Source organism: Orbicella franksi, chromosome 7, assembly GCF_964199315.1.
Source record: "Orbicella franksi chromosome 7, jaOrbFran1.1, whole genome shotgun sequence".
Lineage (NCBI taxonomy): Eukaryota > Metazoa > Cnidaria > Anthozoa > Scleractinia > Merulinidae > Orbicella > Orbicella franksi.
The window spans coordinates 13,443,542-13,471,321 of record NC_138151.1 but is presented as its reverse complement, the minus strand read 5'-3'; the positions used below and the strand labels follow the sequence as shown (position 1 = coordinate 13,471,321).

The 27,780-nt window shown below is 38.3% G+C and overlaps 2 protein-coding genes across 7 annotated transcripts in view; both read left to right on the top strand.

The window, feature by feature from the left end:
* Nucleotides 1-6,765: 6,765 nt before the first annotated feature.
* Nucleotides 6,766-10,210, top strand: LOC145493793 (uncharacterized). 3 transcript variants are annotated; one of them, XM_081473262.1, is made up of 8 exons: nucleotides 6,766-6,904; nucleotides 7,123-7,183; nucleotides 7,466-7,637; nucleotides 7,787-7,912; nucleotides 8,188-8,469; nucleotides 8,588-8,665; nucleotides 8,779-8,850; nucleotides 8,971-10,210. In XM_081473262.1, exons 2-8 carry the CDS (start codon nucleotides 7,139-7,141, stop codon nucleotides 9,402-9,404), a joined length of 1,209 nt encoding a protein of 402 aa, XP_081329388.1. In that variant the 5' UTR covers nucleotides 6,766-6,904; nucleotides 7,123-7,138; the 3' UTR covers nucleotides 9,405-10,210. The 3 variants fall into 3 exon arrangements, with proteins under 3 accessions (XP_081329388.1, XP_081329386.1, XP_081329387.1); XM_081473260.1 differs by having other exon boundaries at nucleotides 7,784-7,912; nucleotides 8,971-10,208; XM_081473261.1 differs by having other exon boundaries at nucleotides 6,766-7,183; nucleotides 7,784-7,912; nucleotides 8,971-10,209.
* A 753-nt stretch (nucleotides 10,211-10,963) lies between these two features.
* The window catches only part of LOC145493790 (uncharacterized), a 39,558-nt gene continuing 22,741 nt past the window's right edge, over nucleotides 10,964-27,780 (top strand). The window contains exons 1-9 of one of the 4 annotated variants that reach the window (XM_081473258.1): nucleotides 10,964-11,298; nucleotides 12,810-12,994; nucleotides 16,936-17,023; nucleotides 17,551-17,598; nucleotides 18,460-18,597; nucleotides 23,020-23,094; nucleotides 23,541-23,579; nucleotides 24,735-24,812; nucleotides 25,459-25,548. In XM_081473258.1, the coding sequence (XP_081329384.1) occupies nucleotides 12,827-12,994; nucleotides 16,936-17,023; nucleotides 17,551-17,598; nucleotides 18,460-18,597; nucleotides 23,020-23,094; nucleotides 23,541-23,579; nucleotides 24,735-24,812; nucleotides 25,459-25,548 (724 nt within the window). In that variant the 5' untranslated portion in view covers nucleotides 10,964-11,298; nucleotides 12,810-12,826. Of the gene's footprint in view, nucleotides 11,299-12,809; nucleotides 12,995-16,935; nucleotides 17,024-17,550; nucleotides 17,599-18,459; nucleotides 18,598-23,019; nucleotides 23,095-23,540; nucleotides 23,580-24,734; nucleotides 24,813-25,458; nucleotides 25,549-27,780 lie in introns of those variants that run through there. The other 3 variants (XM_081473257.1, XM_081473256.1, XM_081473259.1) reach the window with 3 other exon arrangements.

Sequence of the window (27,780 nt, the reverse complement as noted above, 5' to 3'; positions counted from 1 at the left end):
TGTTTTATTTAACAAATTGACGTCAGTTTTTTATGCGTCTGTCCTCTTATTGATGATAAATTGCGTCACAACATTGTCAAAGTGGCTATGGAACCACGAGCCGCAGGCGAGTGGTTTCGCAGTAAACTTTGACAATGTTATGACGAAATTTATCACCAATAAGAGGAAAGACGCATAAAAAACTGACGTTAATTTGTTTTTTACAATTACAAGACCTCAAAATGGTCAAATGCCGGGAATAAATGAGGGGAAAAGACGCCATAAACTTGCGTGAAGTGTATGTTATTCAAAATGACGCGGGCATTGTCAATAGCTTTTCTCACTTTTTGATTGGCTACTTAAAAAAGTCCATAAAATCTCATTGGTTAAAAAGTTGACAGCTTGACAGTTGAAAGTTGACCTTGAAAGCTTACATAAATTAAATTTTATCCGTCTGTACTCTTATTGATGATAAAAATGAGCCAATCAGCGCGTCCGACAAATTAGACAGTTATTGTAAAAAAGAATATCGAGGCTTAAATTTGCGAAATTTTAAAATGATACTTTTAGAATAAACCCGAGGCTGAGATTCTGAAAAGAATATTAATTGTGTTAAAAATTTGTAAATACAACACAATTATATACCTTTTTAACTAAACCGTATAAAATTCTTCCTTTCTCTAAATGGCAAAACTAGCCAAAAAGTGACAAAAACAGCGCTTTAACTCTACAAGAAGTTATCAGTGTGCGTGATACTTCCTGCAGGCTGGTTCCAAAATTACTTCAACATCAACCAGACACCAAATACATTCGAAAACAATTTTGTCATAGGGTATAACCTAAGGATATTCACAAGAATATTTTCAGCCTATAATCGACGGAAAAATAAGAATATTCAGCCTCGACCGGAAAAACAATATTCTTATAAAAAATAAAGAGTGTAAAAGCTAAAATACAGTGAAGAGCTTTCACTTCATTACTCTTTCCATTGTTGTGTAGCACATCCAAGCATCGGTGGCCGGTCCCATCATTGGCTGGGACTAGGCACTAGTACTTATGCTTTCTCAGCTAACAAACTATTTATTCTCGTAATAGAAACATGAAAGGAAAAACAAAAATATGTCCTTCATTTTAAGGTTAAAATTGTAGCGCTGTAGAGTTCATATGGTGACACACGTTTAGAAAACTCACCCATTTTCGAGCTGCAGTTGTTCCTGGAGACGAGCAATACATTCATCTGCTTCTTTTAATTCCTTTTTTAGCTTCCTGATCGATAGCAAACCAAGAGGTACTCTATTCAGGGTTGAAATCTTAAAAAAATTTCTATCTAATAAAATAGTTCTATGCCTACAAAGGGGTAAAAAAAATTAAAATAAGCAAAGCGAAAAAAGAAACCCGCTTAAAGAGATTTAATTAACTTTTTTTGTAATCCGATCTATGATTTTTCTTTACTGAATTTTCGGTGGCCTCAGTCCATCTTCATCAGAGTTGTAAAAGTTCGTTATTGCCACCAAAAACTTCAGTCGGTAAAGAAAAATAATAGATTCGATTACAAAGAGAGAGAGAGAGAGAGAGAGAGAGAGAGAGAGAGAGAGAGAGAGAGAGAGGGTGTCTATTACAGATGGCAATACTGGAAGCAGTATTTTCAGTGAAAAACAGATATGATAGCTAATTCAGTGTGAACGATTCGTTTACTTATTTTCCAAACTCTGCATGTGTTGTTATAACCGAAGTCAATTGTGCTACCAGTAAACATTGAATTCCAGGTCTAATCAAGTTTGAAGGAAAACTGACCAAGAAATTTGTATGGGCGTAATAGAGTTTCCCTTAAATTGAGGCTTTATGCGCCCCATGCATGCCGCACAAGGATTGATAATAAATAGAATTTCACTTACCTTTCATAATCTTTTTTCTCTTTTCTCTTCAACTTATAAGAGCTCCAGGTTAGACCCATCTCAACTGTTTACGTCGTTGTATGTCGTTGTTTTATAACAAGATTTAAGAGTTTCAAAAGGCACGGCTAATCAGGCGCTTGTCTCTTTGTGAACGAACTGTTTTGCTTTGTGACATAACCGAAGGAGAGTAAACGCGCGCGCTGTTTTAAACCAATCAGATTCAGTTTCATCGAGAGACCATTTAAAGACCATGACCTAGATGTCTATTAGTGTGCAAACACTCCTTTAATACTAAAATTGCAGTCAGGGATGGGAATCACTACCATACTTTTGACCGCTGTGTTTGCAGACAGCACACTAATCCGTTACTAGCTACTTTAGCTGACTGTAGCTACAGCACAAAAGCTGCGCGTGATCCTTGATACTAAAAGCAGCGCGCGCTACAGGAACAACCTTACACGCGCAAAATATCGTGCATGTTTATCACATGGTGATTTTAGCTGATTTATGCTCAATTACTATAGTCAGTGTAGTCTTAAGAGTACTATTTTAGTTGTTGGAAGTCTCAGAAAATTCAAAGCCTCAGAACATTCTCTTGCGAATAAAATTAAACGTTGTTATGTAATGTTATGGTATTTTTTTTTTCAGGCCTTCCTGTTTACTCGCGATCTATCCACTTTGCGCTTAATAGGCCACTTCCGAGTTGTCTTTTGTGTGTCTCAAAACGAATCTCTGAGTGAACCATTCATATCAGGGAAATATGTGCTTCAATTTCAAGCAAATCAAACTCATCTTCATAAGAAAGGTTTTGCACGAAGACTCCTTTTGAAACAGAGGCACATGGTAACTTGGAAATGGTCTATTTGTCGTTGTAGGTGCCTTGGTTTATTAAATGGCATAGTGGGGGCGGAGGTGGGGTTGGGAGATTTCAAAGTTTAAGCCGCCAACTCACCGGATTGCAATTTTTTACAACAATGACTAATCCGAAAGAAAAGACGGGGCGATTTGAAAACGCTGTTCGGAGTCAGTAATTTAAGAACACCGTTTTGCTGTTGCTGTGGGAAACAGATTCCTTTCGACAAGGTTTTTTTTTTTTTTTAAAGTATTCAAACTCAGCGCATGCTCGTCCGACGTTACGCGTTTTCAGGTGGTGTTTAGCGTTATAGTGTGGAATGGCTATGTTATTGCTAATACATTGTACGGGTCCCCTGTGGTGTGGACAAGAATATGTGGAGAAATTGCCAGAGATGCTTTTTAGTGCGAAACTCCGAGGGACGGAGAACTCTTAGAATATTGAGCGCGGTAGTTCAAGTAAGCTAAATGTTAACGTTAGCTGTATAGTTCCTTGTCTAAAACACGCGCATCAAATGTCAACTTGTCATCTGTTGGACAAAATATGAAGATGGCTGTAAAGGAAAAATGATAAGGTGGTCCGATAGACTAAACAACGACGACGTTCAGGAAAAATGCCCTTTTTTTTAAAAAAAATATATAAGATTTAAAGCCCTTGAACACTTGTAAAAAGCATTTTGAAACGATCTTGCAGAATTTGCTTCTAGATGAGTGTGAAATTCAAGGAAAGTACACAGTGGTATAATTACGTAGCAACGGCCATAGCGACGGTTGTTTACAGTCAGAAAGTCACCACAGATATAGATCAGTGTTCAACAAAAATGAACAACAGTTTATAGAAACGCTATTAAGACATGTACAACTCGATGATTGTAATTACCTGCATGTGAAAAGCGGTGCCTGAATCACCATCACAGGCTCATTCATTTCCCTTATAAAAAGTGATATTTCCTACAACTGCGGTAACTTTTTACAAAATGCAACAACCATTACACTCCCCCCGATATGCAGCCTGCAACCCTCCCCAATCCATCGTGTAAGAAACTTTAAGTGCATTTTCCCCAAACGTCTACTTTTGTACTAACTGTCTTCACGCCAACATTTCTACTTTGGAAAGTATTTAAGAGGAATTCTTGAAACTTGGGGTACTCAAAGTCTAATAGTGTCGTGATGCAATCAACAAAAAAATCGAAACATTTTAGCATCTGTCACGTGACACTAGATAATTTGTTCGCTGGGCTTGGTGCAAAACAAGGTTATTTCGAAATAAAGCTTGTAAAAAGCACTGAAAACAGCTTTGGTTGATTGCACAGAACGAAACAGAAACTTACAAGATGTGCTTGTTTGAAAGTCAGATCAAATGCTTATAAATTAAAAGAGCAGGAACTGTTGGCGTCAATGCTATAAATTAAAACCTCAAAAGGGTGTGGTGGTTGCCATAGCAACCATTTTAAGTAAGACCTTCAAAATTTATTTTCTTGAAGAAGCCACATCGACAGGGGGCCTGAGAACGACTTTCTACAAAACAAAGATGGAGCCAGTTTTGGTTTCCAATTTGAACCATCCATCTTCGGACATGAATTGTTTAGTTTGCAATCAGAGATTGGTTTGGCCATATATGGAATTGAAAATCCGGATTTGGCTTGGTTGAAAGGAACGCTACCTGAGCCTGAATTGCCTCTGTCCTTCTCTCCGGTGTTACAAGGGCTCTATCGTGTTTGTAATTTGCATATTCGACGGGGTACGTATTTGGATCGCAGCGTCTCAAAACAAAGATGGCGTCGTATGCCACGGTTTCATGACGGTAAATTTCCGTACTAACTTCCAAGTAGAAGCGCGAAGGCAATTTTAATGAGTTCGAAATATGGAAAGGAATAAACGTAAAGAAGACTCGACCGATGAGAAGGAGGGTAAATAAATAATATAGAAGCAATGATATCCGTCCTCTTCCGGGTTTATTACACAGCGTTTCAGTCGCAAGAAACTTTTAAAGTCTGAAATCAAAGGTCTCCCTGAAAAAACCACCGTACTACTGATCATCATGGACAACCAGTATTAAATGTACTTTCACGTTTATAGTATGGATATACCGCTGTTTCAGCCAAATTTATCGCTTATTAAATTAAAATTCTGGTCTAGAGGCATTGTTTTGGTGCAACTTTTGCGATTTCAAACTTGGATAGCACAATTGAATATAAGCTTATTTTGGGAGTAGGCTTATTGAATAGGTATGTGACAATTTTTCATGGAAACGATATCTGATATGTTGGTAACCCAGTTACTTTATTACCCTTATCGAGCAGTGTATAACTGAAGCTTGATAATTTCACGCTTTTCCCGTTCGGAACCGCTCCGTTCTTTCGATACCGGAAGATTTCATTTTACATGTTAACGAAAAACATATAAGGTGAAGAGTGGACAGCGGCTGAGATGAGGGGATATGCAACTGAACTAAAACGTGTACATAGATTTGTCTGTGTTTCGATAAAATTCGACTTTGTTTCGAGCTGAAAATGATTAAGCTGCATCACGTTTTGAGGAAAATAATAAATTTTAAAAATAGCCAAAAAAAAAAAAAAAAAAAAAAAAAAAATGGCAAAACGATATATATATATATATTGATGACGCCACTACTGCTCGTTAACGTTGAAATACAGTATAGCGCTCTACAGTAAGATGAGTCACGATTTTTGACAGTCGATTCGGATATAAAATTACCGTCGTTGAAGTGCTTTCATGATTCCACCTGTGTGTCGATATCATTTGTCAAGACCCACGCCAAGGCAAAACATTGTTTACATTAGCCCTCCGCACTCATGTGACTGCGTGGATTTGTCTGGGAAGGAGAGGGGAGGCCAAGTGCAGGGTCAGGAGTGTCTCTGCAATCTGTTCATGATTAATTTTCGTTTCAGTTTCACAAGATAAAACGGGGGAATTGTGATAAGTATACTCTGGAATAAAATAATGTATTCGGAGCTCTGAATTATTTTTTCTGAGTTACATTCGGGTCTGTCTAATTCTCAAAACATAAGAACCTACAAGCCGCCTAGAATAATTACTACCCTCTCTTGCCCCCCACCCCCCCCCCCCCAACAAAATGACGCTCACGGACATTGAAACAGACACCAGGTGAACGAAAAATGTTGGTCTGATGCCGAGTGCGAGAGACATATCAAAGTAATTACGGTCAGTGTTTATAAATACAATCCAGGTTGTTTATCATTCACATCACGTACGCAGCATTCTTGGAAGAGGAAGTTGTTTGCCCTGCATTAATATTTAAATACGTTTTCGGTTTCGCCTTTCTGTGAAGCACCGGGCTATTTTTAGCCATTCTGAGAACACTAAAAAATATTACCGCGAAAAAGTTGGAATTCTTAGAGAGTCCATCTGACCAGTTCGTTGTTTTTGGTAATTTTCATCGCCGGCTTCAACGGGCATTATAATTTGTCTGAGCCGGGACACAACAGCAAAATGTTCCTGAATTTGGAGGACAAGATTTACAATGCTAAAACTTTGAAATAAAGACTGTCGTGTGACGTTCATGACAGGGCTGTATAGCTTTCGTACTGAGCGATATAAAATTAGTCTTGACCCTTTTCCAACAGATAACTCTCAAATTGTATTAATTTTAGAGTGGTTTATGTGGCATGACTGATATAATTTTCGTGCGCAAAAGTTTCACGCTTTTGTTTTGCCCGTTCTATTTTCTGAGAAAAGGGCACAAAGGGCTTCATCCATCGTTCTTAGAACTGTCAATCATTGTTGGAAAGCGAAAGCATGCGTAGTGGGTCATTATACCGAGAATTGTCTGACCGAGAGGACTTTGCATTTACGTGCTCCAAGCCGAAATTATCTCCTAGAGACTGCTCCTGATTGGTCAATGAGACAATGCTATTTCCCCCGCGCCCATTCTTACGTCAATGATCTCTGACCTGCATTACGTATTTGAAGAACTAACCAATCAACAACCAGGATCGACATTATTTTTAGCAAAGGGAAAGTCCCTGTCAAAACGATTGAAAAATGCTCAAAACGCCCTCGCAAAGCACAAACTCATCCAGTTTACATCGTGTTGTTGAATAAGTAGGAAAGTCCTTGTTGTACCCCAGAGACGAGCAAATTTTGACCTGAGAACGTTTTCACACGGTTAAATTTTCATCACTTCGAATTGCAAGGTAAATGGAGTTTCTTGCAGAGAAATCTTATGCGAATTCGTTGTGCTTTAGCCGTTGTTTTGCAGCCATCAGTTCGAAGTAATCTTCCAACTTCCTCTTTCGAAAACGTGCTTCGGCAAGCACCCACCTCTGTCGTTTTCAAAGGTTTTGATCGATTTTAAAGGTTTAGATCGTCGAAAAACGTTTATTAATGATGACGTTGGCTTCTTTCCTTCTAGATACTTTTGATAAAAGATGGCAAACATGGTTGGAAGCACGCCGCTACTCGATCAGTTGGAGGTAAGTGTTAATCTTGTGTTTGTCGCTTCAGCGCGATAAGATTTTTTTCACCCAGGGTGTCTAAATGAACTCGTTTTCGTACTAGAGTACAGTTTCTACAGTGTACATCGAAATTTAACAAATTCTGATTGCTTTGAATCGAAAACAAGACCTCAGACTTTAGGCCTACGTGTCGATTGCGATCGCGTGCCCCAACATTTCACATCACACCCACGTTCGCGGAAACGTTTCAGGCAGGGAACCTTATCTTCATGGCGTCGTTTTGTTTTTGGTTTCTTTCAGGTATTCCAGTATCTTAGAACGTTCCAACTGAATCACTTGACGCAGATGAACCAGTGGAACATTCTGCACGCCAATCAGCCAAGCGTACCAGAAGCCACGCCAGCTCCAGGATTTGAACGACTCGTGCCTGCTCAACGAGCAGACCAGCTTGTTCCCTCATCGACTGCTCAAGGTAAAGGACGTAAACCCGTCATAAATTTGTAGAAACGTACAAGGTTTCAATTGCGGCACACCCGAAGTTGTTGACGATCGTTATCGAAAGCGGAAAAAATGCCATGTCTTCTTAGAAATCTTATCTCGTTTCATTTTGTCTTTCAGCAGTGGACGGCGTTCCTCACATGTCTTACATGGAACACTTGACGAACGAAGAGGACGAATTTGATAACATTTTCAATGGTGCGCCAAACCTTCCAGACTACGCTGTTTTCAATTTCGATTTGGAAAACGGTGAGCGCCGGATTTCTTGTCTATTTTTCCCGTTTTGATAAGCACTCTTTAGACACCCCACCGTTCTAAAGTGAAACCACTCATTATGCAGATTCGGTTTCGAAACCCATCTTGTGACTTACATAATTGACACCTGTCAACCACTGGCTATTGTTCACTTAAATGGGTTTTGTGTGGGAGGTAAGAGTATATTCACCCCTCTGGGCAAAAAAAAAAAAAAAAAAAAAAAAGATGTGAAATATTGTGCATTTAATTTGTGTGTCTTATTCCTGCAGATATTGATCAGCCGCCTGACCTGTCAGTTTTTGACAAGTTCCAGGACCAGGATGAAGTAGCCAATGAAGTACCAAGGGAACAATATCCACTCACAGTGATACCCACAGTGCTCCCAGTGCAGATGAAGATAGAGGCAAGATCTCCGAGTTGCTGTAATTCAGAGTGTAGTTATCCATCTGCCAGCCCACCCCACAGCCCGTCCTTCAGTGAAGCTGGTTCAAATGCATACAGCACTGACGAGGGTATTGTGGAAGACATGAGCGACCTTAGCGACCTTGAAGGTGAGTCAGAAATTGCAAGGAACATAATTTTGATGAGAATCTTTACTAATGTGGCTTCCAGACTTCTTTTTAGGTGTTTCACACATGCTCAATTGTTTATTTTCCTTTTTCTTTACAGAAATCTTGAGCAATTTAGGTTCCCCACATTCAGTACACGAAGATGCTGAAAAACAGCCCCAAGCTGATGTTAAAGAAGGTAAGAACTATCTTGCTGCTTGAATGTAGCTCAGCTGTCTGGCAAATTTGTGGAAGAACTGCTGTTGTTGGTGTTTAATCTCGGGTTTTAATTATCTTTGTTATTTCCCTCAGAACCAGCTGTGCCTGTCACTCCACCAAAGGGAAGAAGAAAGCGTGGACCCAAACCACCAGTCAAATATCGAGGTGAATAAATAATACAATGTACAGTGTTATGCTGTTTTGTTTTCAATTGGATGTGAAGCCCATGTGTGGTGTCTAGATTTCTGGTTTATATATTTATTATTCTTTTAACCTGTATCTCAGGTGATGGTCCCATCCAGCTCTGGCAGTTTCTTCTTGAGCTTCTTATCAACATTGAATGCACGAATTTGATCAAGTGGACCCAGGAAGAGGATTATGAGTTCAAAATCCTTCAGCCTGCGACAGTGGCAAAGATGTGGGGTAAGAAAAAGAACAAGCCTACCATGAACTATGAGAAGCTGAGCCGTGGCCTTCGCTACTATTATGGCAAGAATGTCATTGAAAAGGTCCATGGCAAAAGATATGTCTACCAGTTCATGTGCAATATCCCCAAGATCCTTGGCTACGATCCCATGGTTAACAAGTGTGAAGATTTCGTGGAGGACTCGGTCTGTGGAGAACCAGTGATGTCACCTGAAGTTGAAGATCTACTTGTTTCCTCTTCAGTTGAAGAGGGCAAACTTGCAGGATCTCTCGACTTTAGTCTTCTGTTCTAGTTTTCCCTTTTTTGTTGTTGATAACCCAAACGTGTTTTACTTCGGTAATAGCTTTTGTAGCTTGTATCAAGCACTAAATAGGCAGTTAGCCTCTTTTTTATGAATCGTATCGATTCGTCCCCCAACCAAAATTCTGAACAGCAAATTGTATAACTGAGCTTAAAGTTGTATCTAGTGAAACAGATATTTATAGGGTCATATAATTTGCTTGTCACAATTTTCATATTATGCATACTGTGTATGCTCAGATTCTCCATGTTAAGAAAGAAGAAATAAATACCAAAAAAAAAAAGATTTAGTAGGTTCCCGTAAGATGTCCTAGTTCATAATGGTCCAAGAAAGCTTTAAGTTGTTTATAAAACCACAGTTGTGAGGTTGTTTTAAGAATTTTGCAGTTATTAACGTAGGTGTTTCCAATGTTAAAAACAAAGTGGCCAAAAAAGGCCAAAAAAGTTTGCAGTTAATTATAGTTAACAAGTTTCTCAGGTTGGAAGTGATAGGTGTTGCTTCTGCTAATGAGGAATCTTTCATAAAAGGAATCAATGAATTTGTTAAAAGGAAGTATTTTCCAGTTTATTCCATGAGTGTTGATATTTTAAAAGTAAGTTGTGTACATTTGCTCTAAAAGATACAAAACAATTATTAAAAACAGTAGTTGTAAGTTCTCATATGTATACATGTTATGTTATGCATGCAAAAGAGATTTTTAATTCAAGTTGTATTTTTACCTGTTTTCCCCTCTCTTATTGCTACTGGGTAGCTTGTATATGTCAGTAAAAATACAGTAAAATTAAGGTCAAGTTAAGGATGTAAAATAAAAACATATATAAAGTAAATAATTTGTGTTGACTTTTCAATCCAATTAGAAGCTTCTTAAATCTTGCATGGGGGTTGCCACGCTCTTACAGTTTTCAGAGAGTTTGAAAAAAAAAAAAAAAAGATATTGAATAGCCCTTGCCGGGTGGGGGTTTCCCCCATAAGGGACTGGACAGGTCGCTTCGCCCACGAGTTAAAGTACAGAAAAAAGCACGGGGAAGGGCTTTTCCAAATGTATCTTACAAGTATGAGGGGTTGCAGAGGCCTATTTGGGGGTTTGCAATTACAGATTTCAGAATTTTTTAAAGAATAAAGTTTTTTGTTGAGTGAAACGATTTCTGCGGGACTTACTTTCAGGGCCGGTTAAAGCGTATTGGAATGGATATGTGGGAAAGCTTTTCTGTCAAAAATGGAAGGAGTTATGGTTCTCAGGGCGGGGCGAGCATCCCATAAGCACCCCCCTCTCCCCGCCACAGGAAGCCAATTAACACCAAGAGGTGAGAAAAAGACACCCGGTTCATTTGAAAACAGAGATACAGAAACAATGTAAAATCGAAAAAGGTATATATGGAAAATAAATAAATGGCTTTACTCACATGATCACACAAAAATTCGCTCCGGTATTCGAGCCTCCTAGTTCCCCTCCCCGACTCGAAATTAATATTGCACAGGCCCGAGTTGTTATTGGGCATCCACTAGGCATCAGTTTTCCGCTATTAAAAAAGGATATTTTTAGGCATGAAAATTTTTATGACTGCGGGGTACTGGGGGAGAGTCAGTCTGACGTGAAACCAGCCTCGTTCCCAGAGATCTCTTTGGGAACGAGGCTGATGTGAATGAGGAAGTTGGTGTGACGTCACATCCAGTTTAGGGCCAGGTGTAGCACCTTGCTCTTCAAACTTTTTACGTGGGAAGGAAATCTTCAGAAAAGTGACCGACTAGTTTGTTGTTGTATATGAAATCACGCGTTAGTCATATGAGCAGTTCATTCTGTGCAGTCTGGTTCGAAGAGAAGGGTCGATTTCAAGGAGAATTTGAGGCAGCAGAAGTGTTTCCGGCGGAAGACTCGATGAGTCAGGTAAGATCGCGAGGCAAAGCGTCTCATTTTGTCGAGCGGAAATCGCCTTCTTCGCCGATTTCTGTTCTGTTTTTGACACTGAAACGCCAATCCAGCGAACAGAGGTACAACGAGGCATTGTCTTGCTTCGTCTGTGATGGTTTGTTGTGCTTTTGCAGCGGTTTTGAAGCCATATTATTGTAGAGAACATGACACAGTGAGCCATAGTCCAAGGAAATAATCACATCTTTGTAAAAAAAGTCAATGGGAATGTCGCTCTCTCCCCTCCTTCCCAGTTTATTCTTGAATCGAAGCCTTGTCACTCTCTACCCTCCCCTCCCTCCCAGTCTAGTCTTTAATCACGAGAGTTATAATAAGGCCCTGTTGGCTCTAAGACAAAACTTATCATTTGGCGACAAATGTGTCAATTACGATGGCCTGAGGAAGGATGAATGTCAAGAAACAAATGAAGGACTTTCTTGCCTGTTAAAAAAAATCACTGCCTCCAAAGCTAGTCAATGACATCTTTGAAGTTTGGTGGCACTTGTAAAAAAATTTGTGGGTGAAAAAATAGTTTGCACAAACACTCTTTAAAATAGCCTCCCACCCCCAGAGGGGGCAGGGGTACTTTGGGAATTTCTGGGTGGGGATGTGTCGCTGGGACCCTGAAACCCTTAGCCTATACCAGAACTAGTTCAGCTGAATTTTGCTACCCTATACTAGAGTAGACTCCCCAAATCCCCCCATCTATCGACACTGTTGAGGCTGATTTGCGTAAATTTAAACTTGCCGATTTAATTTTTTTATATTTTGAGTGGTAATTCCTGGTTTCCTTAGCCTAGATAAAATCTTCAACCAACTAGTCAGTTGCGTGAAAAATGATACCCTATTCTAGGCCCAAATGCTCTGATTTGTATACCCATCCTAGAGTAAACTGCTTGAAAAACATACCCTTCACAGCGGCACATACCTACATAGCCCATATATGGCAGTGCCCCCCCTGGGCTCCCGCCCCTTCCCCACTCAATATTTGATGTAAAAATCTAAGATCTGATTATGTTGTTAACAAGTACTATCCAGTCTTCTTCAAAATATTTGCAAATGTACATATAGCTTATATAAGCGGCATGTAAAGAAAGTCATTTCTGATAGTCCTGGGCTACATGTAGTTGATTCTGTATTGTCTCTAAATCCTCCTCTAATACTTCAGGTAAGAAGACACATAGTCAATCTGGAAATGACCTCCAGCCACTGTTGGCTCAGTGAAAGTGTGCGATGTGTGATGGCTAAACCAATCAGATTGCAGCATTTGCATTATTATAATATTTTATTACATGTACTGTATGCTTAGCCCAGAGGAATTGACTACTACATAATGTACATTATACATGTAATATACATGTACATGTACAATGTACTTAAACTTAATGGGCATCCACTGACATCCACTTGTTTTGTTTAATAGTTCAGACATGAATTCAAAGTTATTATATTCTTCAAAATGATGCATCTTGTCTTTTGATTTTGTCAAGGTTTATTCTTCTGACTTATGGCAGCATCTAGTGATGATATGGCATCTGAGGGTGGTACCCAGGGGAATGTCACTCTGCAATTGCAGTGTAGTGCTTCAAGCTCTGCTGAAGATGTTAGAAAGCTATTGGAAGAGAAACTAGACCGGCAGCTTACTGGTTATGTGGTTGTGTTTAATGGCATTGAGGTAACAAAATCAGATTTTAAACCAATATTTTACAGTTTGTTACAGTGTAAGGTGTTAAGAGTGCCCTGGAAACCAACAAAAGCATACATGTACAGTACTTAATCAAGTACATGTAAATTTATTCACTGTGTTATGAATTTACAAAATGTCCTACTGTACAATGGGGGAATGATCAAGACTTCTGATAGGTTGTGGAAGAAAGACAAATTTCGCGGGACTTTTTGACTCAAATTTTGCAGAAAAAACTGCCAATTTCATGAGAATTTTGTGGGAATTTTCTGGGCGAATCTTGCCTGAAAAATATTTTTAACGAAAAAAAGATGGCAATTTTACTATTTTTGGGGGAAAGTGATGGGCCTTTGCAATAACAACTGCAGCAACGGAAACACTGACTCATACTTGTAAATGTTGCCTTTCTAGAATGGGTGTTTTTGCAGGAAAATTTGAGTAACTTGTCTTATGTGTTTGCTATTAGTTTGGCCACAAGGTTCTTTTTTAAGGCTACTGTATACCTTCAGATCGGCAATTTTCTTTAAATTTGGATTTTTGGGTCAAAGTAATGGTCGAAGAGTAATCTCTAATTTCTGAAAAAAAAAAATTGAAAAAAAACCACTAAATATTGGCAGAGAAATGGAGGGTTTAGGTTTTGACTGGAAATAAAAGTTCCCGCTTGATTGACAGCCCTTTAACGTGTATGCAATCAACTGAGATGACTTTCGCAGAAATATTACCCAGTTGATCAGCTTTGCTATCCAAGCATTTTTCGTATTAGATGTAATTCTGTTATTATAAGTTATAAGTAAACATGGTCCACAGAAAACTTTGTGGACCAGTTTGAAAAAGCAAAAACAGTGAAGAATGAATGAAAATACATCTCGGGGTGAAGAAGCCAAAGTTGGCCTCATGGCTGAAGCTATAGCTATCGTATCAAGCGGGCAAAAAGATCGAGTCAAGAGAAGAAAAAGGTTCTGTAAAAATTTGGGAACTTAACAGCGATAACAGCAATGTTTACAGTGACTCTTCTGTTGAGTACAATACTGATGAATCATTGTACTCATTGAGACCCATTGGAATATTATCCCTGCACAGTTGCTCCACCGTGCTTTCTATTGTTTGTTTTCTTTACCCTGCCACTCTAGCGTTCATATCCTTTTTCGTCTTCCCCATTTTGCCAGACCAGCTTCAAGAAAAACCGAGCTACAGAAAAATGATCTCTCCGGCTTGAGCGCATTGCAAAACACAGGGGTATTTGAGAGATTTACGTGTAAATTTCACTGCGAGGGTAATGGTAGTGAAATTTCCAAGGGCTGATTGGCTCGGTGATCTGAGAACCCAGTTGAACGCATTTGTGGGCAGAGTTTGTTTGTGGAGCAAGAACATTTTGTTTGTGCTATTTTCTCGAATAAATTTTTTCCCCTTGAAGCAGACACTTAAAAGAGTTACAACTCAAAGGGAATTTCTTTGGTTACCCTCAAATTTGGACAGTAGCTAGATTAACATATCAAAAACAAAAACATGTCTGCTAATTGTTTATTTCAAAATATTTTTTTCTCCGAGAGTGATTTTTGTACGATCACTTCACATTTTATAAATCCTATTTCGAAAATGTTCTGTAACTTTTTACTGCAATTGAATATGGCAAAGCAAAGACACGCTTTTTTGACGCTTTTTGTTCTGAAACCGAGGAAAAAAAATAAATTGGGAAAAAAACAAAATTTGCTTTGACTTGTAGCTTCCAAAAGGTGATTAGGGCACTTGCATTTAGTGTTCATGGAAAAATCGGCAATTCATTTTATTTCAAAATTCGTGGTATAGTTTGATACATGTTGCCAGTTCTATAAGCTTCAATTTGATATAGGGGTTTAGGTATCTACAGCTTAACCCAGACGCGCTTCATCGCTTGGATGCAAGACACCCCTGAAGGTATATGGTAACCCTTAAAGAGATGTTCATTTGCTGTTTCAACAACAGTGCACTTGAGAAATGCACCAATGGCAAAGCTTTTTGCATGATGGCCACTGCTCAGTTTTGGGATGTTGTTTGGGATGGTGAAGTTTTGGGATAAATTTGCAAGTTTACGGCAAGTAAACCGCCCCAGCAGCTACATGTATCAACCCTTGAAATAACGGCCAGATTTACTCAAAAAGTGCTGTTTTTTTGCCATTAACTTGGGTTTTTGGCTGCCATGACCCTGAATTGGTCTCAACTTTGTTGAAAAAGTGATTTAATATTATCAAGGGGGAAGATTTCCCCGAGATTTGGTACCAAAATGTACAATTGATGAATTAATTTTACTTTGGAGCATGCACATAAGCCAAAAAATTGGACTTTTTTCGCTGGCCTGATCCAATTTTTTTTCTTGGCCTTTGCCTTTCCTTTTTCTTGCCCATTTTACACTTGCTAACTTTTGCTCTTCATATCCTTTCTGCCAGCCGTAAAAAGTTTGTTGTTGAACCTTGATTGATTTTAAGTGTAATGGGCCATTTTACAACCAATTTTGCAGCAAAAAATGCTCACAGTTTGTTTTTCAGTTAGCTACGTGTATGTCGCAATGCAGCTGATATCCAAAACGGACAGCTGTGCAGATAGATCTATCCTACTGTAGCTCTATTAGCTGCTAATCAAGAATATCTGTTGACGCCTAAATTAATGACGTCACAAGTGGTACAAAGTGCATGACCCCGCAGCGTATGAAAATGTATGATTGGCCCTTAAAGGCTTAAAGATAACTTTCGTATATGTTGTGCCGACATATCTTTGGTAAGATTTCTAGTGAATTTTACAGTATTTTGTGTGTGTTTGAGAATTTTGCGGATTTACTTGAAATTCGCAGCCATGTGACCACGCAGAATTTCAGAAGTCCAGTGTTTAATGTGTACATGCACCTGCACTGTGCATCCTGTAGCATCATACTTGTAAAAAAGGAAATTAATACAGTAGAACCCCGGTAACTCAAACTCGGATAACTTGAACTCCCCCGCTAACTTGAACTGAGTCTCAATTCCCTCGGATTTGACCCAACTTTTCAGTCATTCTACTCACTCAGTTAACTCAAACTCGAATAACTCGAAATTCCCGCAAACTTGAACTGAATTTCATTTCCCTTGATCAAAATTTACCCTGATAACTCAAATTTCTGGTTCTCATAACTCTCCACGGGTGCCCATTGGGATATCCCATTAGCTTTTCTTATCGTGTGATCAAATTCTAACACTAGAACAAAGACTGGAGCAATTTGATTTTAATCAGTGCAACGATCAGATCACTGCAAGCGAAGTCAGATCCGCAATTGATGCTGGTGAACAAGGATGCAGAGGAAATCAGAAGCCATGTACAGCAAATAGAGGCATTAGCAGAAAGAATCTTCAGGAGCTCCCTACGACAGCAGACGCTGCATTCATTTTTTGTGCCTAAGCAATAAGAACTTTACGGATATGATAGGACAACCCCAACGCAAAAGGGAACATATATTGAGTGTATTAAATAAACTAAGTTACATTCACAGTATTGCATTGTCATAAGAATGTATAATTGTCACAGTTATCACAAATGTATTAGTTTCTTGTGAAATAACTTTAATTTACACTGCATTGTATATATACCAAAGTGCTGAAAATCAATAAACTATTAATTATTTAGAAAACTGAATATTTTAATCGATCCCAATAACTCGAAACCTCGCTAACTCGAACAGTTTTTTGTTTTCCCTTCAGAGTTCGTGTTACCGGGGTTCTACTGTACTCGTACAGGCCGGTGTATGTACATGTAGGTCTAACTTGTTTCACTAATTTCCCTTGATGTGTGCAGCTACATGCACATGTACATTGTACATGTACTATTATACACTGTACAGCATACAATGTGCTTGGATTACACTGCATGGTTGTACATATAAATAGTCGAAATAATTCTTCTGGATTTACTTTTTTAATATACTGTAGCTTACTACTGTTCAAAGCATTTTGAAAGACCAAGCTCTTGGCGATGGAGACCCGGACCAGATGCTTACTGTGCTTGCAGTTTTAAGTGGTAAGTTGCCAAATTTCTGTTTTAAATTTAAAGACCTTGTGTTGATCACTAGGAACTGTAAGAAATCGTCCATTTATCTTATACATTGCACGCATTGCACATGTACATGTTTGTTAGGATCGGTAGGGAACATTACCTGGCAGTTGATTATTAATTTGAATTTTATCTCTCGTTCGGATTTTGCTTTGACAGAGAAGCTGAAAAAGTCACTGACTTAGCTGTTTATATGTACTATCAGTGGTATTTTGATTACCTTTGTCAATGTCAAGTTGATAATCAACAAAGTGTTTCATCAGTGTTCTCAGTAAATGTTTTGATTGGTCAATTCTCTTCCAAGTTCCCTTTTTCAAATTTTTAATATGCTAGTACTAATAAAACCTCTTTAAAAAAAACAATAAAATGCATGTACAGTAATGAAAACTACATGTATTGGTGTGAACCTACAATTATTTTGTCTAATAATTATAAATGTTGTATTTGTTATTATAGAACCTTCACTCACCTAGTTTGTTTGTTTTTTTTCTCAGAGGAGAACCTCAGAATAGAAATCACCAGTATTCAAACTGCTTCTGAAGGTTTGCACTGTACATATATAATTATTTTGAAAGATAATGGCCTCACTCACAACAGACAAGTTCTCTTATTATAATCAAAGTTGCCAACTGAAGGTGGTTTTGGCCTAAAGCCATGTGTTGCTTATTTGCGATTGTGGGACAGTTACAATAAAGAGGGAATTTCTCCTTTAGTGAAAATCTTTTTTGATTACTGGACCTTTCACTAACTGCATGCAAACTCAGAAATTCACGAAACTAATGACTGCACTTTTGCCTGCCGTTCATCATAATTATGGCAGCAACTGTCAACAAAACCTTTATAAAACAAACAAAAATAATGATTTCAAATCCACTAATCACAGCCATTACCAATAGTCATGTTTGAAGTGAATCTCTGTTTCCTGAGAGGTCAGCTTAGAAGTATATTGACAGCAGCGGAATGCAAAACTATTAATTGAGCAGAGCTCACATGTTGTTATAAGGGTTGATGGGAGAGGTAATGTACACCGTATGCAAAAAAGGTTATCAAAGGATGCCTGATAAACTGATAGTCAATTTGCTTTCAAAGTCACCTTGTGTTTACTCAATGAAAAAGAGGAGAATAATGATGCATTGCATGGGATCAAAACTCACTGAAAATCTTTTGACAGGCTGGTCACTACAGCAGTTGGCTCTTCTTGTGTTCTTACAAGTGAAGAACTTTGATTTCAAGCAATGCGTAAAATGCATGTGCAGTTACAAATGTACATGTACACTAAGCAAGGCGATCTATGTGTAACTGCTAAGTGATCTACATGTAGCTGCTATGAATTGTACAGGTAACATTTATAAATTGTGAAGGGATTGTGAAGTGTTGTTGACCATTTTGTTGTTTCTCTGCAGTTGACATGCTTCCTCTTCCGGTTGTGGAACCCGAAGTGAAAATGAACAGTATTGAAATTCAAGTTGTGTTTGCAGCAGTGGTTGCTGAAGAACCTCCAATGAAACGAAGAAGATCTTCTGGCTCTGCCCCAGGAAAAGGTACATTTTGTAATTTTACTCAGAAATTACATACACAGTGAGTGTATTACACATCTAAAGTATACTTGATGGGCAGTGCATATTGATCAGCATTTAACAATTATTGGACGAGGTTGAGCAAAATATCCTGATCTGCAAGACACTGACAAATCACCATATTTTGAGAACACTTTTTCTCAGGGAGGGGGGAGGGGGGCGAGCAGCGAGGCCTGGAACTGAGTTTCTATGATCACCCCGGTTAAGAAATTTGGCAGAGTGAGACTAAGTACTGGTTTGTGGAAAGCAAACATGGCGGACTTCCTTGAGCGGAAGGCATTTGTAAAGTTTTGTAAACGTCGTGTATATTTCACGTTCAAACGTCTAAGAAAAAGTTCCAGTTGCCCTACGTCTAAATCTGGGACATTTTGATCGAGGCATCGGGGATACATGTAAATGTTCCAATGTAAACGTGCGAGCGGGAACTCCACAGTGTGAGCCAGATTGCAGGCATGAATTTAATATTTCATTCGAGCATTTTTTGTAGCCTAAGCGGTGCCCTATCAACGGGATAAACTGAAGTATTTCTATATTTCCGGACTCCCTGATGTAAGGGTTTCTTTTTTGAACAGCTTAACAGCTTCGTGACCTTTTTTGTTTGCATTTAACCAACAGGGTTAAAGCAGGTTTCATAGTGAGTGCAATGGGTACGGCGCTTTTCTGTTACTACAAGAGGTCTGTTTCAGTTTCAGGCAAAGTATCTGGCATTATTTATGAAAGTGAATACTGGATAGGTCCCTCGGCAGAATTGAGAATTCATCACCACCTCTTTGGTTACAACACAATAGTTGTGTCGTTGATTGTTTTTGTTTCTTCATGATCATCCTTAGACTTAAGTTTTGATATTCTTGACTTAACGGCTTAAACAATGGGTCCAATCAAGCCGTTGAGATGGAGAGTGTGCAAGAAGTTTGACTTTACCACCTCATTTTGTTGCTCTTTCTTTAGCCCTTTCCCTGGCACTGATTTTTTTTTGCCACGTCTCAATCAGTTTTCAAAGGGTTCATGCTCCTCTCTTGCACTAAGAATTGCCATTTGAGAAAAGTGCTAATTAAAGACTTCATTCATCTGACTTTATATTAGTCTTACAGGAGCAAGCCACTGATAATCAACACTTTAGGCCAAATTTGATATATTAACATCCTTACTCATCTCTAATTGCCTTAGAGGAATAAAACAAACCTGATCCTTTGGTTACTGCTCATTTGATTAGCTATTAGCCAGTTAGCCCCCAACCACAAGTTGAAGAAGAACGAGGAATATACAGGGTTTTTTTTTATTTCTGGTTGGGGGCTAATCGACTTCTTGTTGGGGTTTAAATGGTTAAGGGCTAATAGACTTGGGGGCTAAATGACTGTTACCGATCCCTGTACTTGATGTCTTTTCTTGTTATTCTCGAAAGCTTTAAAGCCAAGTCTCAAAATTGGCGTATTTCAAATGTTGTGGAGGTTCTGTTGACTCAGGTTTGCCCAAGTTAAAGTTAGTTGTCTGGATGAATGACCATTTTACCTGGCTGCCTCATTACTAGCACTCGACTACAGGTAACATAGCTCATTTGCCTTCCCTGGGTCTATTTCATAAATTATCTCCCTCAGCAGATGAGTATATATGGCAGCTCTAAATATTTTGATATCCAGAAGTTTTACTGAGCCTTTTCCCACCGCACAAATAAAACTCATGCTTATCACCAGTACAAATTACAGTGCAGCTCAGATATAAGCGAACTACGCATACGCGTATCATACGAGCGTATTTTGCGTATACGCGTATGTCAATACGCGCACATATACGCGTATATACGCGCACATATACGCGTATATACGCGCACATATACGCGTATATACGCGCACATATACGCGTATATACGCGCACATATACGCGTATATATGCGCACATATACGCGTATATACGCGCGTATATGTCTCTTTGTTATGCATTCCCACAAGTTTCTTTATGTGAAGCATTGTTAGTCAAACAAAGGACAATATGTTTCTTGAGAATGAAAATGGCTTCAAAGCGAAATTTGCATATTGTTAAAACGTCAGCCGGTCAATAAAAGCTATCATATTTCGATCACTTCGCAAATTCACCGACAAACTACCGTTTATCAACACTTGATCTTAAGCTACTAAAAATGGGAAGAAAATTGATACAGTCGCTTGAACTCCCTATTTTAACACGTGAACTTTATGTTCTTACAAGTAAAGATCTGTGTTTCGGCACGTGTCGGCAAGTCGTTTGCGAAATGTTTATTGTCTGAATTAGCGTTCTGAAGATCCTAGTCGAAAAAATGATATCTCCGCTTATATTTGATACAGATCATGCATTCAAATGGTAAAATACTCTTTCCTTGACGAAAAAATTGTTTATCAAAGTTTCTATGGTGCGCCGCTCACGTTTAGTTATTTTTTCTTCAAGGAAAAGTTGTGTGTTTCGGCACACGTTTCAGACCGTGTTCAGACTTTGTTTCGAGAAGATGTTATCTTTCGGTTGTGATGTTTGCTCCATGAAGATGGGATTGTTGAAGCGTGTATCCCCGGTTCTATTTGACAAAAAAAAAATAGTAAATTTTTGATTTAACGACAAAATACTCTCTCTTTTAATCAATATTCAGTCAGTTAATTTCCAGTCAAGTGCCCAATTGCAAAATGTTAGTTTCAGCTAACATTTTGCTTAGTCTGTAGGCATACGCGCGTATACTGTGTACGCGTATTCAAAATAAAGAAAACTCTTTCTCGCTCTGTGGCAAGCTGTCAAGCCATTGAAAACAACAATGACCTGATAAGAAAAGAAGAAACAATAGGTCAGCTCATACATACTAATCAGGCATACGCGTATATGCTGTATACGCGTATGTGCGTATATGCATACGCGTATGTGCATATACGCATACGCGTATACGCGTATTGGGCTGACGCGCAATACGCGTATATTTTGGTTCGGATATATCTGAGCTGCACTGTATGCCAAAGCATGTGAGCAGAAACTGCTTTCTTTATTTTCGTGGATCAATAACTTGTAAATGAAATACCTCAACCTATTAAAGGTTCACATTGAGTCTGTGCCTAGCAAATAGTCCATTTTGGACATTTCCATATACAGAAGCATTTGCGAGTTCACATTGGTACTGAACAGTAAGGGATGGAGGTTTCAAAACCTCTATAATTTATCACTGTATTATCAAGACATGCAAACTGGTAGCTATTTTCAATGTTGTTGACTGATCTGCAACTGCCTTCAAGTTTCAGGATTTAAATTACTTGAAAGAAAGTCTTCAGACTCAACATCACAGGAAAATCATAAAGTAAATGCAGTCGTTCATAAGAAAGTAAGTTAAGACGGAAAAACTTTAGACAGAAAAGCCTGTTTAATGTAAGCTCAAGTTTAAATGTACAACTCTGAACAGTCGAGAAATATTTTAAAGACTTACACTCGGAGGCTTTGCGATATAAAATGGCGGATATAAAACAGTTTGACATCGCTATTTTCCGTAGACATTAGAGAAGAAGAATTTGTCAGTGTGAAGATGGAAGGTAATGAACCTTGAAATTTCCACAGCAAAGTAAAAACTTCAGTTTTGTTTTTTTCCTGAGACGGGGAAACCTCTCCAGGCAACCAAGAATGCAACCACGCTCACCAGGAAAATAGCACAAAGCTGGTCCTTCATTCCCTTAGTCCTGATTGTTTCAGAGCTGTCGTTAAAAATTGCTAACAGCCAATTACAAATTTATCGAATCAAAGGCAAATCCTGAACAAAAATGGCGACAAAACATGTTTCGGTTTCCTCGGGTTATTTTCACATTATGCGCATGCTCGTTATGGTTCTCAAATGATTGACAGATTTCTTTACTGGGGTGATCATAGAAACTAGAAAAGCGGCAAGATCAGAGGTAGCTACCAGCCCCACCCCCTCCCTGCTTTTTTCCCTGTGACATTTGAGTCAAGTTTAGGTGAACTCACCTGTGGCTCTTGCTTCCACTGTATTATTTTTCTGGTTCTCTCAAACTTCCACTCGTTTTTCTATTTAACAAATTAGATGTAAGCTTGAGATTTTATCTGCACCTTTGTCAACTATCTCGTTTTAATATAAATCAACTAATATAAGTCAACTATTTCTTTTCAGTATAAATGTACTACTCGTTCAAAACTTTATCTTAATCCTCTTCACAGACACCTTGAAAATGCGAAGAGGCAGCCGTCATTTTGTTCACAACTGCACACTGCTACACTACTCATTATCTGTGACAACAATAGATAGTGAAAACCATAGCCAATCAGAGAATGCATTCGTGTTAGCACACCAGTGGATTTATACTAAAACTTGGTAGAAACACAGAAAATGTTTTCTATTTCTTTAATAGTGAACAAATGTGACTTCATTTTCAGGCAATGCTAAGCCTGTTCAATCACCCTCCACAGCATCACAGCAGGTGCCAGTTGTCAGCTGTGCCAATTCTGAAAGTGAGCAGCCACAGTGTTTTATTCTAGTTGTAAAATAATAATCCTGCAGGAAAGTATACATATACTACCCCCTCCTCAAGGAAAGTTCAGTCTTATAGCTTGTTGCTGAGGAAATTCCTGGTTATCAGGAGTTGTACATGTATTTTTAGTTTTGGATTCCAAACATTCAAAATCACCAGAATGTCTCACAACATTGATCTCTGGTAATCATCAGACACCTTTCAAAGCCTTAGAGTCTTGTATAGATGTATCTCACAGAGCTACATGTAATGAACACCGTAGAAAAAACGTTGTCAGACCTGTATATACAGTGTAATTTAGTTTTGAACTGTTCTATGCCATGATTACGGCACAAAAGTAAATATCAATGTAGCTCAGACATTGAATTATAATGTGTGTGCACTACAGGTACATGCATTTACAGCAGTACCTTGTTTCTGTTTTAGACAATATGCAAGGACAACAAATTTCAGTTATAAAGAATGGTAAGTATTTTGTTTTGCCATGACATGCTTAATTAAAGGTATGACTTCAGGAAGCCAGGCCCAAAATGCACTGTACAATGTAGGATAGAAATATTAGCTTCTTGAATTAATTGCCACTTTTAGGCTCCAGTTCTCAACTGCAAAGAATAGTCATTTCAGGCTTCAAAAAGATCAGCTTAGATCACAGGAATAGTTTCAGGGATGAAGGGACCCCATTTTGTTTTTTCAATCTGTCTGGTTGTTTGTTGTTTTTTTCTCCCCCCCCCCCCCCCCTCTCTTTTCTTTACCATATGTTCATTATTACAATCAGATGACAAACTACATGTAGAAGTACTACATAGTTGACTGGTGTAATCAGTCTCTTCTACAGTATTATTGGAAGAGGGGCTCTAATTACTGTAAAAAAAAAAAAAAAGAAAAGAAAAAAAAAAAAGAAAGAAAAAAGAAAAATGACACATGAGGGAGTGCTTAGTATTTAAATTAGGAAGGGTGTGCTTATTGGATGAGGGATGTTACATGTAAAACAAATCATTACGGTTAAAGAATCTTCAGCCATGGGGCTAATATAAAACTGTACATGTACAATGTACGGTCAAACCTCTCCACAACGGCCACCTCGGGGACAGAGAAAAGTGTACATTGTTTACAGGTAGCAGTTATGGGGAAGTAGGTGTTTAATATGACAACTTTTTTTTTTAGGAGGGTGCAACATCTTTTTCAAAAGATGTTTATTTATGCATATATAAATCAAAATGTCTCAATAAAACAGAAACTTGTCAGAAACAGAGACCAACCGCGCATGGTACAGATCAAGTTTGGTGACCTTTAAGTTTTACATTTAAAAAGTGGGGTTTTGTATACACTGTTTATCAGCCGTTGATTAACTGGCTGTTGTTGAGACGTTATTCTGGCAGTTGGGACCAGTGTCAGTGGCTGTTGCCATTGTGGAGACATGGGTCACGGCCATTTTAGAGAGGCTAAAATAAGAGTGAATATGGCCATTGTAGAGAGTGGCTGTTACTGGAGTTCCATTGTAATTTAATGATTTTGCACCATTAGTTGCTATTAGCATTATAGTAGTGACATGCAGCAGTGATACGCTGCAGTAACAGCAGTGTTAACAAGCTTCTTTTTACTACTGATTTAATCCTTTAGGCTTGGAAAATTCTGCCACTAAAGACGAATCTGCAATGATAGATATCAATCCAGCACAGACATCGTTCTCTTTAAAAGGTAACCTTGCACACAGGTTATTTATATGTGAATTTGATGAAAAGATGTTCTTCTGGTGTGATTGCCTGGGTGAGGATGCACGTATTGCCCAGAAAAGGACTATTGTTGATAACTGATGGTTGGGCAGCCTGAGCACACACAGTCCACCAATTCAAATGAAATTTGTTCGACAGACAATGGTTTTGTCTCTGGTCACCCTCGAGAATAAAGTGTATGCTGACCCTCATACTGTAATTCATTTTTAAGTTAAATAACTTCTTGATGTAAAAAAGGTGTTTTTGTCCATTTTTAGCACCTTGTTCTGGTCTTCAATGAGGATAAGATAGTAACAATTCAGAGAATTTTGTCAGGAATTTTGATGGTTATTTCAGATTGTTATCATCATACATAATGGCTATGAAAATGTTTCTTTGATCTTTTTCTTATCAATGAAAACTGCTTCATGCACATGTATCTGAGTGAGTTATTTATTTATTTTTTTTTAAGTAAGGGGCAACTCTTTGTAGTGTACATAGAAATGATACAATCAATGTGCAGTTGTACACACGAGCATTTGAGATAGATCATGAATTGCATTGGTTGCTCATGGTTTTAATTATTTTTTATAATTACATGCAGCACTAATATGGACATTTACCATTTTCAGGCTTAGCAGGCATTCCCTCTGATACCCCCGCATTAATTATTCATGCATCACCGCAGAACAGCCCTGGAGAAGTCAAATCACCATCAGCAGGTAAGAAAACCCTACTGTTATAGCGTATAATGTATAATGTATAATGTACAATTAACAGATAGATTATGAAATCGAATTTTTCTATGAGGTGATAGTGAACCAGGCCAAAGGCCGAATTTTAAAAGTATCACCTCATAGAAATTGAGAGCGAATAATTAGCAATCATGGATAAAAGTCCTATGGAACACTGTTTTATCACAACGATTACGGTAATGAATCTTGAGCCATGGGACTAATACGAAACAATGTACATGTATATGTATGTACAATGTACAGTCGAACCTCTCCACAACGGCCACCTTGGGGACAGAGAAAAGTGGCCATTGTACAGAGGTGGCCGTTATGTGGAGGTCGGTGTGTAATATGGCAATTTTTTTTTTTTTTTTGAGGGTGCAACATCTTTTTCAAAAAATGTTTATTTATGCATATATTAATATATAAAACAGAAACTTATCAGAAACAGAGACCAACTGCGCATGGTACAGATCAGGTTTGGCGACCTTTAAGTTTTACATTTAAAAGGTGGGGTTTTGTATACACTGTTCATCAATCGTTGATTAACTGGCTGTTGTTGAGACGTTATTCTGGCAGTTGGGACCAGTGTTAGTGGCTGTTGCCATTGTGGAAACATGGGTCACGGCCGTTTTAGAGAGGTTAAAATGAGAGTGAATATGGCCATTGTGGAGAGTGGCTGTTACTGGAGTTCGATTGTAATTTAACGATTTTGCATCATTAGTTGCTATTAGCATTATAGTAGTGACATGCAGCAGTGATACACTGCAGTAACAGCAGTGTACAAGCTTCTTTTTACTACTGATTTAATCCTTTAAGCTTGGAAAATTCTGCCACTAAAGATGAATCTGCAGTGATAGATATCAATCCAACACAGACATCGTTCTCTTTAAAAGGTAACCTCGCACACAGGTTATTTACATGTGAATTTGATGAAAAGATGTTCTTCTGGTGTGATTGCCTGGGTGAGGATGCACGTATTGCCCAGAAAAGGACTATTGTTGATAACTGATGGTTGGGCAGCCTGAGTAGACATAGTCCACCAATTCAAATGAAATTAGTTTGACAGGCAATGGTTTTGTCTCTGGTCACCCTCGAGAATAAAGTGTATGCTGACCCTCATACTGTAATTCTTTTTTAAGTTAAGGTGGCTGAACACAGTTTTCGCACGCGCTTTTGCTGATGCTATTCAGCGCGCGCACAAGTATTGCAAAAAACAAACATGCCGTCAATAGAGCGATCATTTGATTTACTCAACACTCGCACTATTTGTGCTATTTTTCTCTATAATTGAACGCAGTGTATTGATGGCTTTAGTCTATTATTACAAAGATATGTTAGAAAAGGTAACGACGCAAGGAACCCAGCAATTCTCAGCTTTTTCCTTGTTACCAAAAGAACCCAGTTAAATGCAGCGCATGTGTAGTAAGTCAAAAAATTGCGATTGAATGAAAAACTGCACTCTTGGAAATACGCCTATTTCTCGAGAACTGCTCATTAGAATTTCACGAAATTTTGCACAAAAATACTTTAGGAAATAAGTAACTAGAGTATTGAAAATAATTGCACTTTAACGAAGGAAATTCTAGCTATTCCAGTGAACTTTCAACAAGGGATAATTAAAGATCTTTCTGTTAAATTATTAGCAAAATGGTGTAAACTTTTGAGAATCGTTTCAAGCTTGTTGCATGCAAATTATAAAGAAAATCTAATGACTAGATTTTCTACAAATAAACAAAACCGATTTTAAAGGCCTGTTTATATTTATTCATGTTGCCATGGCAACGGCACATACGTCATCTTAACCATCAAAAAGCCAAAGTTTGTGTCGTTTACTTGCTTGCTGCCAGTTTTGGCGACCGAGGGATCAAGGGGTTTGGAGAAAAAGGTGAATGAAACACAGGTATCAAAACTGTGTTTAGCCACCTTAAATAACTTCTTGATCCAAAAGAGGTGTTTTTGTCCATTTTTAGCACCTTGTTCTTGTCTTCAATGAGGACTAGATAGTAACAATTTACAGAATTTTGTCAGGAATTTTGATGGATATTTCAGATTGTTATCATAATATGTATAATGGCTATGAAAATGTTTCTTTGATCTTTTTCTACAAAAGAAATCATCGAAATTGAATGCATGACTTAGGTACCTTTTATTTGATGATCTTATCAATGAAAACTGCTTTGTGTACATGTATCTGAGTGAGTTATTCATTTTTTTTTT

Bases quoted from the DNA above. Each gene is read 5' to 3' on its own strand.
- LOC145493793 (XM_081473261.1), top strand. From the start codon at position 7,139: ATGGCAAACATGGTTGGAAGCACGCCGCTACTCGATCAGTTGGAG. The intron at 7,913-8,187 runs GTGAGCGCCGGA...TTATTCCTGCAG, and splicing joins CAATTTCGATTTGGAAAACG to ATATTGATCAGCCGCCTGAC. The intron at 8,851-8,970 runs GTGAATAAATAA...CCTGTATCTCAG, and splicing joins ACCACCAGTCAAATATCGAG to GTGATGGTCCCATCCAGCTC.